Source organism: Rhinatrema bivittatum, chromosome 2, assembly GCF_901001135.1.
Source record: "Rhinatrema bivittatum chromosome 2, aRhiBiv1.1, whole genome shotgun sequence".
NCBI classification, from domain to species: Eukaryota; Metazoa; Chordata; class Amphibia; order Gymnophiona; family Rhinatrematidae; genus Rhinatrema; species Rhinatrema bivittatum.
The window spans coordinates 424,173,186-424,188,926 of record NC_042616.1 but is presented as its reverse complement, the minus strand read 5'-3'; the positions used below and the strand labels follow the sequence as shown (position 1 = coordinate 424,188,926).

The following is a 15,741-nucleotide window of genomic DNA, read 5'->3' as shown; positions in this document are numbered from 1 at the left end:
TGGGTGATGGGCTATGAGTGGTGATTTGTTAGATCAAATGGTGGATGTGAATGGGGTGGGTAAGATGTAGATGGATGTTGGGGGTAAGAAAATAGCAAATGAAGGGTGGGTAGGGTTAAGAAATAGTGTGAAAGACGTGGAGAGCTGGGAATGGGGTGAGAAAGAGGAAAGAGATGGGTCTGTGAAGGGAATGAGAGAATGGAAATGGGCCTGGGAAGGCGGTGAATGAGAGATAATAGGAGACTGGGTAGGGGTAAGAGACAGAAGAAAGGGAAGTGCTAGGACTGGTAAGAGGTGAGAGGCAGAGGAAAGTAGATAAGAACTGGGAAGATCGTAAGTAGAGAGGCTGAAAGAGGGGGAAATAGACTGGGGAAGAATTAAGACGTGTAAAAGAATGGAATAGGGAAGAGATGAGATAGAAACCTAGTAGGTATGTGAGAGATTTAAAGAAGGGGAGGAGGGTGAAACCTAGCTATAAGTGGATAGAGGGGTAAAAACGATAGAAATGGAGAACAGAGATGAAAGGAAAGAATAAATGTCCAAGACAGATGTAGGGAGACAGTGAAGAAGACAGGAAGAGAAGAAACAAAAAATGGAAAGAAGACTCTGGAAAAGGAGTTGCAAGGCAGACAAGAAAAGAAATGAAATGCAATTGGAAAAATAAATGCCAGACAACAAATGTGGAAAAAAACATTTTATTTGCAATTCGTGATTGAAATATGTCACTACTTGGAATATGCATCTCTTATATCTTTGCATTTTTCACAGTACAGGAGGAAATATATTTTCTGTTTCTCCAGTTTTATACTTTCAGTAAGACTTAATCCATTTTTATACTTTCAGTAAGACTTAATCCATTAAACTAACAGCAAATTGAAATGGAGAAAGCATTTTTCCAATCAACACATAATTTAAGTGAGTAATATGTTGCTGTAAGTAGGATTGCCAACTGGCTTCAGATTTTCAGGACAGGTTGATCCAGTCCTGGTTTTACCCCATTGCATACTGGGATTTAATCTGATTTCCCTATTGCATTCCCTAAGTCTATAAGCAAGACTATAAGCACCTGCATGCAGGTGAGTAAAAGCAGGACTGGATCAGCCTCTCTTGAAAATCTGGAGCCAGTTGGCAACCCTAACTGGAGAACGTGGTCAACGTATCTGGCATAGTCACATTTAAAAAGGGTTTGGATAACTTCCTGGAAGAAAAGTCCATAAAACAGTTATTGGCCAGGTAGACTGGAAACACTCCACTTATCTGTGTGAGTTAGCAACAAGAAATAGGTCCTAGACTCTTTGGGATCTGCTGTCTACTGTTGGAGACTCGGATTGTCTACTGTTGGAGACAGGATATTTTGACTCGGATTGTTTACTGTTGGAGACAGGATATTGAGTTTCATGGACCTTTGGTCTAACAACATGGCATATCTTATATTCTTATGCATGCAAAGTCTGGCTTCTTGGGGTTTCTAGATCAGTTTTTGTCTGCACATTTCTATTTCTAATTTGTAGTCACTTATTCTTTATTAGGTGAGGGTCTGAATTTGGTGTGTGCCCAAAGTGAGGGATTCTGTTAGCATGTGTTTCTGTGTAGGGATCAAAAGCACTTTGACTTGTTTTGTGTTTCCAGTAGGAGGTGTATTGGTGTTTTAGGGCCCGGCAAAATTTGCAGTGTTGCCTTTTCATGGTTAGAGTTGCTGTTTGAGGTTGGAAATCAGTGTATTGGGTATGGCAGGTTTGCACTATAGCTGCAGAGGTTGCATTTTTTGCAGGATATTGCATTACTTCATAAAGTGCCTGGTAGTGGAGGGAGTTTATACGTCTAATACTGGGGGTGACACCAGAATTTTAAATATTTTTTAAAAAGGGGAAATATTGTAGCTCTGCTCTTGCACCTATTGTTGGGGGAGTTTCTGTGGATGCAGAGAATCAATTTATAGAGTTCAGGATGCAGGGTTTTTGTTGAGGTTTTGTTCCATCCTTCTCTAGACCACATGGCAACAATGTGGAGCTTCACTCTTCCCCCACACAGGGGGATAAGTACTGCGGGAAGGAGAGTGGGAGAGGTCTAACAAAACCCTTGCCTGGAATGCCATTTTGGCCAGTGATTGTCCCTGTGAGTCATCATCAGTTTTTAGCTAAAGACTCACTAAGACAGTTACCATGAAGGGGAAGGGAGGGGGATTTGATAGACTTGGAGCGAGGCTGATGATGCTGAGGACAGGATAGGTGGTTGAGAGGCTAGAGAGAAACTGCTGGATACGGGGAGGGAGCAAAGAGAGAGAGAATGACTACTGGGGACAGACCAAGTGGTGGGTGAGAGAGAGAGAGAGAGAGGTAAGTGTGGAGGTTAAAAGAGAGAGACAGAGAAAGTTTATGTAGTGGTTTAGAATTGGTAAGTGCTCATAGTTATTGTGTTTAAAATATTTTAAATTATCACCCATAATGCATGACCTCTGTTGCAGACTATTTATTTAGAAATCCGTTATCAGATGCATTAATTCTCTCTAAGAGTATAACTAGCATGGCTCAAGCTCATATGGCTAGTGCCCACCCCTATTTACCTTGGGCCTCACCAAAAAATCAATCCTGGGATGTCACTTTTAAAAAGAACCAAAGAGGTCTGTTTTGGCTCCACAAATACTGCTGCTGAGCACTAATGACGTGAATCAAATTTTTTTTTTTTTTACATGAAACTCATTCATCATGCAACATAAATAGAAAAACACAATAGAATTGTCCAGCAGAGGGATTGTGGCTGTGCAATGAGAATTAGTAGGCAGGTAATAATATGGCATACATCCAAAGAAGTTTATCACAAACAGCTTCAAAGGCACTGAAAGAGAAACGTGATGGCAGATAAAGACTGCAGGCTGTTAATTTCCTCTTCCTACTGTAATATCACAGATCCTACTCAGTTTCTGGCTTTTGTTCCCCTGATAAAATAGTAAAACATCCAGTAGAGAGAAAACATTGGCAATAATCCTCATCTTAAAATGAATTTATTGCCTTTAGTTTTCAGATTTTTGGAGAGCTGGATCTTCTTTATGCTTTCCTATAGTCGGCTGCCAAATGCTAGCACAGTGATCTCCTGATTGCGGGGGGAGACAGAATACACAAAAGGTATTAGAGGTTTATGTACCTTGGGGTAGATGGCAGAGTGGAAGATGCTGCAAGGCTGCAGTCTAACTTCTCCTCTCCATCTATAGCCCACTGGTTAGAGGCCATCACGTATATGTGCCTGTCGTCATCAATCTCATCATACACCGGGTCTAACTCCTGTTTGGAAGGGTCTACATGGAAATGGTTGCTGTTATCCATCTCATCTTCATCATAGTAACGTTGGAATCTAATGGAGCGGGACCGCAGCTTATACACACCTACCAGAAGTAATCCAACCAGTACCACCACCACAGTGATGGAAACTCCAGTACCTACTGCTGAATGGACCTGACTTGGTGGAGAATGCACTGGTTGGACGTAGCCAGAGGTGCCTGCAGTCTGCCCTTTTGAGCATTGCCTGGCTGTGGGGGATAAACACTTTGAGATGTCCTTATTCTGTGGAATTACGCAGATGGTATACTCCATGCCAGTCTGCAGCCCAGAAAGTTCCACTTCCAGTAATCCACCAGTCACTCGCAGCACCTCTTTCGTTTTCTTTGTCGCATACTGCACCTCAAACTGCTCTTGGTCACCTGAAAAGGACCAGGTGACTATTAAGGAAGACTCTCCCTTGCTTTTTACCTTTATGTTGCTAACATGGTTAGACAGACAAGGGTCCCATTTCTCTGGCACGTGGTTGCTTGCAGTTGTGGAGGGTTTGGTGGTGGTTGGTAGCGTTGCTTTGATGGTGGAGGGAGTTGTAGCTTTGGTGGTGGGCTGTGGTAAAGGGATCTTAGCTGGTTGCTCAGTGACTGGGGGGTTTCCACTGACCTCTTTGTAGGGTGATAGAGTGACTTCAAAGCCAAAAGGTGGGCAAGTTAGCTTTTGTAACTAGAGGGTGGAAATAAAAAAAAAAAAAAAGGAATGAAAAATGTAACCTGAAGACTGGATAGATAGATAATTATATTATTGATGATGCTTTCATAAATACGAGCATGTACATGAAAGAGAAATTGTTGAGATCACACAGTAACACACGTTTGATAGGAAGGTTTTGTTGCTGGTATTAATATAGACCCCTCCCCCTAGTCTTGATCCTATCAAATGTTTAATTCCATTTTAAACAGCGGGAGTGCTGGCAGACACTGTCTTGTTCATCCTTTATTATGTTTTGGCCAGACCAAAGGAATTAAGATCTCTTGCTTGCAAGCACTGCCCTGGGATCTTTTGCAATCATCTTTGAACATCTTGGAGTGTGATGGTGACAGGCTGAACCAGACCTAATTATCTGTTTGATCTAGGGTTGCCAACTTTTCCATAGACCAGGACTGGGCACTTGAGGACTGGGGAAGGGGGTGGGGGTGGGGGAATGGTACCCCCCTCATTTGCATACATTTTAGATCCTGCCCGTGACCTGCCTAAACAGTGTATCTATGTACCTGCAGAACCACTGGGCGCTGAGGGCCGTGCTGTGCACCTCCTCCTCTCCCCATGCTGTCCAATCACAGCATGGGAAAGGAGGCAGGGATATAGCACAGCTCTCCTCTGATAGGCTCCGACCTGCCTCTCTCTTCCTCTAGCTAAGTGGTTGTGGGGAAAAAGGAGGATCCTCCTGCAAAACTGGACATTTAGCGTCTGGTCAGTACTTCTGATGGGACAATGTACACAATGTACACAATGCCTGAAAACCGGCCCGACAGTTGGCAACCCTAGTTTGATCCTCAGTTTTCTTTTGGTTCTTTGGGTAACTGGCCCTCTACAGGGGATGCACCACCATGATCCTTAATTCACAGCTACCCAATGCTGTTCCCATTTTTACCTCCCTTCCCCTCCACCCATCTAACCCAGTCCCAGCCATCACAGTGACAGTACTCAGCCAGAGCTCCACACATAAAGGGGGCTGATGCAATATTTGTGCAAAGAAAACGGGTGCTCAATGTTGAGTGCCCATTTTCCTAATGCATGCTCAGCCACCTCTACTGGGCGTGCTATGCAATATTTAAATGAGGGGGTCATGCTAAAAAGGAGACACTAGGGAAGATTGTGTGGCCTTAGCACCTCCTCAGCAGCGGGCGCACAGGAGAGGTGGCTGTCGGTGTGGGTTGGGAAAACAGACGCTATTACTGGCATCAGTAGCATGGGATCTGCTTAGTTTTTGGGTACTTGCCAGGTTCTTGTGGCCTGGTTTGGCCTCTGTTGGAAACAGGATGCTGGGCTTGATGGACGCTTGGTCTGACCCAGTATGGCAATTTCTTATGTCTGTTTTCTCTCTCTACCGGCATAATATACATACACAAGATACATAGCCTGGGCTGTGTATCTTGTGCAAATATATATATATATTTTTTTTTATCCAAAACATTTTTGTTTTTTTTAAACTGGATCTCCTTTCTATGGTTCCTCCTATTTAGTATCATGACAATACTAACAGGAGGAAGCACAAAAAGCAGGATTTTTTTTGTTTTTATCAATGAGCCCTTGAGCATGGCTTGTCTGGCTGGCGTAAAATTTGCCATGTTGCAATGGGCATCTTGGCCATGTGGGAAATTTTTTGCATTGTGGGTATTGACTAATAGCATCATCTACATGGAATTTACATGTCACGAGCGCTATTAGCCACACTCTTGATTGGCCGCACGGTTTGGACGCTCTAATCTCCATACTGCAGCGGGGGTTATGGACACACGTCCAATCGCTTTTTAAGCCGTGTGCTAGCCACAGTTGCATGGTATTGCATCGGCCCCCAAAGAGCACAAATTTCAAAGGCTGGAGGAGTAAACAATGTGTGTACAATTGCATTTTCAAATGTCTGTGTGATGATTTGTCCTGATTCCACACCCACAGAAATAGCAGCGTCCTCGCGTACTTTGCAGGCCACTTTCAAAGGGAAACTACACAGTAGCTGCAAAGGGCCCATGCACACTAAAATACTCATAAACTTTGCAGCAAAGTGGGCTACTGGAAATTGCCTCCACGCACCCTAAATCTGGCCAGAAGATGATGGTTTTATGCAATTATTGGAACTCTTTCCATCCCCAGCCCTCCACAGCAAGGCGAAGGTACAGATGTCAGGCTTGGAATCAGAACTCAGATCTTTTGCATGGCAGTATACAGTGCTGCTAGCCTTCAGGTCTACATGTTTAACTTCAGACTTTATTCATCATGCAGCAGTAGCCTTGTCCTTAAGAAAAGCAAGTCCCTGTATTCTGCGAGGTATGAGAGACACCAGAATTGGCTCATCCTGCTAGTTTGGACATTATTCAAGGCTCAGGGTGGTCTAGGTAGTCTGTCCTTATAGATGGGTGTCTACAGTGGTCTAACTGCTTTGATCACAAGCTACAACCCACAATCCACAATCATCGAGCTGCAGGTGTTAGAGGCCAGGGCTGGCTTTTCGAGTGTGCAAGCTATGTGTGGTTACTCATTGGCAGCAAGAACCAGGGGGCACTAGTGCCCCCCCCCTCCCTCCTGATGCAGCTGCCGGGCCAAAGGAGAGCCAGGGTCCCTCTTTTGATAGGGGCTCTGGGGCTGAAAACGGGTTGTTGACGCTTCTCCTTTCCTCCCCTGCCCCCAGGGTAAAGAAGAATTGCTGCCCAGTGCTCCCCACTTCCCCTGTAGTCCACAGGACCAAATTGCTGCTGCCCCCCCCCCCCCCATCATGATATGAGAGCTGTGCTGGGGCCCTGGAACTTCCTGCTGCCAGCAGCTTTGTCGCCAGTGTGATGCACTGTTTGAACCATGCAGGAGAGAGAGAGAGAGAGAGAGAGAGAGACCAGACCCAAGAGGGCAGAAAGCTGTGTCAAGAAACATCAGGCTCCCAGAGCAGTACTTCAGTCAGGGAGGCTTGGCTGGGGCAGAAAGGGGAGGATGGAAGGAGAGGTGGGGGCAGGGATGAAATGTAGTGGGAGGGGCAAGTAGGAGCAGAAGATAAGAGCGAGGAGGGGAGGTTAAAAGGCTGAGCAGGAATGGAAAGTGTGGGGAGGGGGGGGCAGGATGGGAATTTTAAGAGCAAGGCCTCAGGTGGTCGTGTAAATGAAGTTGGTATTTTTCACCTGGGGGAGTGTGTACCAATTCAAATCTGCACACAAGGTGCTGGTTAGCCAAGAGCCAGCCCTGTTAGAGGCAAAGGTGTTCTGACTGCAAGATCAACGTCCCTTACCTCCACGTTGACAAGCATCTGTCCCTGGAGTGCATCGGGGCTGCTGCACTGCACCTGACTACGCTCCTCCTGGGACTTTCTTAACTGTAGCCAGGTATGGAGCCAGATCATGTTACAGTCACACCTCCAAAGGTTACCACTCAGAAGCAGACTTGTGAAGGTCTTGAGACTAAACAAAGCTGGGAGTGTTTCCAGGCTGTTGTTCCTCAGGCTCAGGATCTTCAGTCTGCGCAACCTGTAGAAAGTCAAGGAAGTCACTTTCAGCAGCCCCAACTTATCCAGGAATAGCTGCTCCAGTGACCGGAGCTTCCTCCCAAAGGAGAGAGATGTTAGCTTCTTGATGGGGTTGCCACTCAGGTGTAGGACCTGAAGGCTAGCAACGGTACGCACTGCAGATGGAAAACTAGTCAGATTGTTGTAGTCCAGGCCAAGTATCCTCAAACTGGTAAGACCCAAGAAAGCTTGAGATGAAATGTTGGTGATCCGGTTGCTGCTCAGATATAGCCAGCGCAGCTGGGATATGCCACTAAAAGCCTGCTCTGACAGCTCAGTCAGCAAGTTGTGGCTCAGATATAGGGCACTCAAACTCTTCAGGGCTGAGAAGACACCTGAGGAGGAAAGACCAAGACAACAACAAGGTAAAAGCAAACAAGGACTGAGCAAACTCTCTCTACCTCCCTATGCCCACTGTTTTCATCTCCATCTTTAGTTATTTAGTTAGTTCCACTTTTTTTACATGCCCCATGTGACACGCTAAGGGTGAATTACAAAAAAACCATACCTGCTAAATGCATGATATGAGTAACAGAAGAAAACCACGGGAAACAAAAGAACCTAGTGTAAATCATACTGGAATCATGAGGTCATCAATGCCTTTATCTTGAGAGCGGTTCTCGTTTCTCTAAGGTCTTAGAAACTACTTAGGCACACAATATCTCTAAAGGGATCTGGAAGTAAAAGAAAATGGCAACTATGTCCTTATTCTTGGATTATTATTTATTTATAAGTTTACAGTATAAACCAAGAATGATTCTTGTACAGAAAGCTTATACCATTGAAAAAAGTTACAAAAGAAAACAAATGCTGAAAGAAAAGCAAAAGTTACAAACAAAAGTCCACCAAATGAAGGGATGGTGCAGATATTAAACTAAGGACATGGGAGAGAAAAAAAGAAAGCCAAACAAAAAGAGACAAATGGCAGCTGGCATCACCCCGCTCTTACCAGAGATGATGTCCATCACCCAGTGAAACAGACTCAGGCATAGTTTCTAGGGAAGACACTTGGGCCCGGTCAATTGAGAAAGGTCAAAATACATATCTTTAGAATTCTTAACGTTAACTATGCAACAATCTGGATAACATGATAATGTAATAATAAAAATTGTTCTCTCTTTTTCTCTGTTGCCTTAGCTACATCAGGAAAATTGACTTTTGATTGTCAAAAATCTCCTACCTGTGCTTAAAAAGACAAATTCAGTATCCAATCTCTATCTAGTTCTAACACAACGTTCACAATCAAGGTAGCTGGAGTTACCAAAAGATCTGCAGAAGTCTCTAGAAATGCAGTAAAGCTAAGCTATGTGAAGAGATCTGGGACAAATCCAGGTGCTCCCCTGATCCTAATTCCCTTCGTGGAATCAGAAGATAAAATGCTCTTGCAATCAGTGGAATAAGTTTTACTGGTCCATAAGAACATTTTCAAAGCCAAAAGTCTTTCAGATTTAAGAAAAATTATCAGTCATCGATTTTTACATTTAACTATATTCTCTAAGTTTTCCCATTTATTGTGGAAATAGATGTTGTCTTTAACAAAGCAAAACTTATCCTGTTGTAAGTTTTCCTCTTTAATAGACAGAGTGCAATCTTCAGTTACACTCTGCTAAACCAGCTTCTTGAGTCAAATTTACCAAAAACCTCAGTAAACTTGTATTTGTGGAACAATACTCACACGGGCCGATTCAGTATGGTGTGCTCAGCCGAGCGCACCTTTAGCCCCGGTGCCCCAAAGCCGCACATTTTACTTTCAGAAATTAATGCCTGCCCAAAAGCAGAAGTTAATTTTGGCCAGCACAGGGAAAGTGTACAGAAAAGCAGAAAAAACTGCTTTCTGTACACCCTCCGACTTAATATCATAGCGATATTAAGTTGGAGGCCTCAAAATTAAAAAAAAAAATAAAAAAAAATTTTTAAATCTGCCCGTGGGTTGGAAGATGGACGCTCAATTTAGCCGGTGTCCATTTTCCAAACCCATGGCTGTCAGCAGGTTCGAGAACCGACGCCGGTAAAATTGAGTGTCGGCTGTCAAACCCGTTGACAGCCGCCACTTCTGTCAAAAATGAGTCGCTAGGGTCGTGCTAGTGTCCCTAGCACCTCCTTTTACTGCGGGTCCTCATTTAAATACTCAATCGCGCGCCCAGGAGAGTGACTGGGCGCACGTCGGGAGAGTGGGTGCTCGCATCGGAGCGCCGGCTCTCCCGCGATTTTTACTGTATTGGCCCGTGTGTGGTTTGTATGTGAAGTTACAGAAGAGATACAAAGTCTAGAGGGCTTTGAGACCTTGTCTTTCTCCCTTGTAGGGAGCTCCATGGGATGTTTAATGGTCCCTCAGCTCCCAGCTGTGCCCCTAAGTCAGGAGAAGATGTGAACTCTGGGTTGCTTTACTATGAGTCTGGAATGCTTAGGTTGATGAAGCAAAGCTGAGACATTCAGGAGGCAGTAATCCTACCCATCACTTAATATTTCTACACTTAATATTTATATTTATATTAATTTATATATTTATATATTTATATATATATATATATATATATATATTTATAATATATATTTATATATATATATATATATTTATAATATATATTTATTAATATATTTATATTTATATTTAATATTTATACACTTAATATTTGGTTATTTTTAAAAATTACATAACCCACATTGATTAGAAAATACACATATAAAACACTTGGAAACACTTATGCCTTTTTCACTTTTTTCTTGATAATAGTACATCCCAAATCTTAGCTGCTTGTTTCCTGTATGATTCTATGGAATATGTTAAAGTGTTACATTTCCAAAGGGTTCAATTACATTACAGCAAAATCTAGAACATTAGGCACCATGACCCCATTGAGTAAGAAGATATGGATTATAAGTTTGTTTATCTTGCTAATTGATATTGTATAATAGCATTATCTCAGGCAAATTTGGACAATAGTACCATGAGGTGAATACAAATGGGACCTCAGAATTGTATGAGGGAATGCTGGTATCTTCAGCAAGACATACGCACGTCTTGTAAAACATGCATACCTTTTATATTCATAGGTATTTTATAAAATGTAAATGGTTTTTTTTTAAATTTATTGCAGCACAGTAGAATGTATTGCTACCCACAGTAGAACAGTTCAGCTGTTATTCAGCTGAACATGGCTACACTCTACTAAGACATGAGATGGGGGTGTATCAGTGCTTGGTAAACTTAAGAGACTTTCTATTACCTTACAATAAATATAACAGAAATTTTCCTGTGTTAAAAATTATGATGATGTAGGCCTGATTAATCAGGTGCTCTGTGGTCCAAAGTGAAGACCCTATATGAAGTTTGTCCCAGTCCTGGATATCCTAGCAGTTGCCTGTGCTCAGTATCACCACTGAATTCCAAGGCAAGCCAGTCCTCGTTTTTTCTAGTCATCTTACAAAGAATTCCTGAATTTTGTCAATATGAAAACAAACAAGCATTTAAAACAGGCGTTGAAAGCTCAGGGCTGACTCACCCGTCCCTTAAGACCTCGGGCCAGCTGGTCACCCTGCCTGTGCTTGGTTTCTTACCTGGACCCAGGTAACTGAGCCTGTTGTTCTCAAGGTGAAGGTACTGCAGACTGCTGAGGTTTTGGAAAGCACTGCTCTGGAGATCTTCGAGGAGGTTGCTCTCCAGGTGTAGGTATCTCAGGTTGTTCAGATCCTCAAAGGCTCCAGCTCCGATGCAGCAGATATTGCAGTAGCTGAGGTAAAGGCTGCTGAGTTTGGGGAGGTCAGGGATGAAGCCGGCAGGCAGAGTAGGGAAGTTGTTGTACTGCAGGTACAGCTCCAATGTGCCATTTGACATGCCTGAGGGGATAGTGGTCAGGCTGGCATTGGGGCACAGGATGTGCTGCTGGTGAGGCAGGCAGGTGCAGTTTGCCGGGCAGGATGGGTCACCAGAAGCCGATGCGGCAATGATGAAACTGCTCAGCAACAGGGTGGGTGCCAGGAATCGCTGGAGTGGACTCTCTGCCGTATCCAAAGCAAGGAGAAATGAGATAAAGTTCATACAGAGTCATACAGAGGCTTAACCAATACTTTACAGGACAGGCAGGAGCAGTGGTTGGTGCTTCTCTAGTGACCGAAGCCCACCTCTTGCAAAGGCAGTTGGCATCACAGGGTAATTACACTGTTCGCCAGGACCGCAATCTGTCTGATAGGCCACTTTTATACCCTCATCAGAACTAATTTCTAATGGCCAAGTAAAAACCCAACTGTGACATCACAAGACACACGAATACATAAAACTGATCTCTATTGTAAAAGCATTGCAGTGTTCCCTATTTATGTTTCACCTGGTCATTGCAGCACTTGTAGGATGGCTGAGTCACTCAGACTTCAGCCATGTGCCTTGCAGTACAGCTGTGGCATGTTGTAGCCAACTGGTAAAGCAAAGCAGTGGGGTGAGAGGCTGCACCTTTGCATTTCTACACACTGACTCCTGATTTATTTGCACAAAATATTTCAGGACTATTGCTGTTTTGAGTGAACCAGGTTAAAATGTTAAGCAATTTTAAATTGTGGTTCTGGCTGGACCTTTGTTTTATATTCTTTGGTCCTGTATTATTGATTATGATGGTTTACATTATTGGGTTTTTTTTAATGTCATTTTCTTGTTTATAGTTTGTGCATTACTTGTGTTTTAGGAAGAAATATGTTTCTTTGGTCAGTGAGTTTCAATTGTGGGATTTAATGACTGGGCTTTTGTACGGTTATGTTGTCAGATGGGTGCGGTTTTCATTTTGTTTCCTCCTGTTAACAGTTTCTTGTGCTGCTTTTGTACCCTGCTTTGGTTACAGAAGTAGCCAAATGCGTAACAAATAAATATATGAATTATCCAAATGTCTTTTTATCCCCCATTTTTAGACAGCTGAGCTGAGGCATATGTCCTAGCCGGCCAGAAGACCTAGCAGGAAGTCTCCCCTGAGCCTCGCTCTTGGCTGGCGAGCCTCACTGGGAAGCCAGAGTGTCTGTCTTCCTTGGGATTAAGTGTGTGGCTTGAGCTTGCCGAGCACAGCAGAGTGGCATGAGCCACAGGGCTGACCCCGGAGCACTTTTCTGTTTATTCGTCTTCCTGCTTTAGGCACCTTCAGAGAGTCTGATGCTTGCAGCAAGATGTTGACAAGAATTGGGAAAACATGACTTGGAGCTTCATGAACTATATTCTCTGTACTTAGAACATTTTTTTTTTTTTTTGTTAACCCATAAATTTTACTGCAGTAGACGTGACTAAAACTTTGGAGAAAGTATGCTCCTTTTTTTGCAAAGTGATTTTTACGATAGTAGCTTTGATAGAAAATAAACACATTTTTCTTTCTAACAACAATCATCATTTTCTTGAAATCAGCTCTGGAAACTTTGAGTGATGGACTGACAAACAGTGGGATATCCGACAGGCAGCTCTGTCCCTCTTATCACAAGGACTCTGTGAGATAGAGCTGGGGGGTGAGGGGAAACAGGAACAGGGTTTCCTCTTTATATTGTTCTTCTATGACAACCCAATCTCTAAAAATCTTACTCAGCAGTCCCATAGGAAGAGAATCCTGAGGCAGAAGTCCTTTCCCTAGACCTCTGCTTAAAGCTGTTTCATAAACCCTCCTTATCCTCTCATTTGTATCAAACCATCTTTTTTTTTAAGCTTAGCAGTTTCGTCCTGCTCCTTTGGGTTTCTAGCTCTATCAGTATCAGCATCAGCCTCTGTAGAGTTACACTGCCATTAGTCTTCACTTGCAGCTACTTGGGGTTTATTCTCCTTTCAAATTCTCCACCCATTTAGAGCAGCCATTGCAGCCACAGTATGGTTTTTTTCTGAACCCTGGTATTCATGAATTCTGAGTCTGGACACTATGAGCCAGATTTTCAAACCTACGCGCGGGTGTAGATTTGTGCGCACAAATCTTTGGCCGATTTTATAACATGCGCATGCAGCTGCGTGCATGTTATAAAATCCGGGATCAGTGCGCACAAGGGGGTGCACACTTGTGCACCTTGCGCGCGCTGAGCCCTAGGGGAACCCCGTTGGCTTTCCCCGATCCCTCAGAGGCTGCTCCGAAATTGGAGCGGCCTCGGAGGGAACTTTCCTTTCCCACCCCCCCCCCCCCACCTTCCCCTATCTAACCCACTCCCCAGCCCTACCTAAATCCCCTCCTACCTTTATTATTTAATTTGCGCCTGCCTCTGGGCAGGCATAGGTTGCGCGCGCCGGCCAAATGCCGGTGTGTGATCCCCTGGCCTAGCAGGCCTTCGGAGGTGTCTGGCCACGCCCCCGCCTTGGACCCGCTCCTCCCCTTTTTTGAAGCCCCGGGACATATGCGCGTCCCGGGGCTCGCGCGCATCGCTGAGCCTATGCAAAATAGGCTCGGCACATGCAGGAGGGGTTTAAAAGGGTTACACATGTATATTATGCGCTTAACCCTTTTAAAATCCGCCCCTATGCATTCTTATTCAGGGCCAATGCACGAATATTTGGCATCCTAGACAAACCTTCAGTCATGCACCACCCTCCTCCAACTTACCTATTGGCAGCAGCTCTAGCACATCACTGTCTCCTATAGTGGGAGTGGCTGCAGCATGGTGCTCCATTCATTGATATTCATTTTGACAGAGCACCCTCCTGTGCCTTGTACTGGCAGGATTTTGCCACCCCAAAAATATTGGCACTCTAGGTGACTGCCTAGTTTGCCTAATGGAAGCACTGACCCTGTTATTTTGCACAAGGCCTGGACTTCCTCACCTCAGAGGGCTGTAGTGTGGACATCGTTTCAACCATTACAACTGTAATCACGCTCAGATTTCTCTCTTTCTCCCCCCCCCCATTCACTAAACTGACACTTTTTCAAAACCCCTGTTTAAGGGCAGATACTATAGCTAGAACAGCCATAGGTTAATTAGCAAGATACGTAGATAGAGATTGATATTCAAAGGCTCAAGGCTCTGACCAGATAAGCTTTAGAGATTTTAAAATTTTCCTCTATTTCTGACTAAAACTTTGTCTGGGTAACTCATTATCCTCACAAAATTTAGCCGCAGAAACACAGGCAATGATGGAAGCATTCCAGGGCGCCTGATTACATTTTTGCCAGTGAGCGCCGAAATTCAGCACTACCAAGCTAACAGTAGCCGAGTAAATCTGGTCAAACAACTACTCGTCCTGTAGTTAACCACATCATTTTATCTGAGTATGTTCCACTGGATATCGGAGTAACTTTACCTGGGTAACTGTTCTGTTCACCAGTCAGCTGAATATTGACCTCAGATGCCACTTCTCCTTAGCTGCAGAGAAGTAAAGGTACAGCCAGAGATCAAGTGGGGTCTGTGGCATCATATGCTGCTTCCACGATAGATAAAAAATGCTAAATAAACTGACATAGTAGATTGATAATGTAGAGACAGTAATTTAGAAAGAAAGGGTAAGACAAAATCCATCTGTCCTTCCCTTTCAGTAGACATAGCATAACAGACAGTGACGTCAATAGCTCAGATCTTGGATGGAGTTCTGAGCCTCCCTTGTCTTACTGTTTCAGGCTTTCTTACCTTCCATGAGAAATCTGTAGGCGTGAACCAAGGTTTTGTTGCTTAGACCCTTGCTGGCTCTGGCAGCCGTTGTCTCTTCTGCTCCAGACATTGACCACTGCTGGAGAGAGCTGTGTGTCCTGGATTCTTCCCTGTCAGCTAGAATCATTGCAGGGGAAGAGAAAGCTGGATGAGAGAACATTTCCTCCAATTGTCCACAGCAAGAGAAAGGGACAGCAGCAAAGCACAAGAGTGTGACTGGAAAAAGAGGGAAATGATCTTTTAATTTTGCTTTAACTCCTGGCATCCCGTAATTCACCTCACTATGTGTGCTCAGTAGGTGATATCAATTTTTCCATCTAAAAAGGAGAATTTTTGTTGCCAATGGAGTCTTGCTAACCATGAAGGACATATTTTACTCCTGGAGAATCTTGTTTACTTGCTTTGCCCCTTGCCACTTTGGGAGACAGGAAGCTGGATTAGATGAATCTTTGATCTGATCTTACTATAGCAGATATTTTATTTAACGTTTTTTGTATGCATTTAAATACAAATCAAATATACATTATATTTAAAAAGAAAAATTAGGCAAAATGCCAAGCAAATGCAAAAAAAAAGAAACAAAGTATTTAAAGAAAATGCACCTTAGCATATCTCCTACTTAGA

At 43.7% G+C, this 15,741-nt stretch overlaps 1 protein-coding gene across 1 annotated transcript; it reads right to left on the bottom strand.

Moving 5' to 3' along the window:
- Nucleotides 1-679: 679 nt before the first annotated feature.
- On the bottom strand, nt 680-15,274 carry LOC115084869 (leucine-rich repeat-containing protein 15-like). The gene is made up of 4 exons (XM_029590238.1): nt 15,097-15,274; nt 11,092-11,532; nt 7,261-7,868; nt 680-3,992 (listed from the first exon to the last, which is right to left on the bottom strand). Exons 1-4 carry the CDS (start codon nt 15,242-15,244, stop codon nt 3,126-3,128), a joined length of 2,064 nt encoding a protein of 687 aa, XP_029446098.1. The 5' UTR covers nt 15,245-15,274; the 3' UTR covers nt 680-3,125.
- Nucleotides 15,275-15,741: the final 467 nt, after the last annotated feature.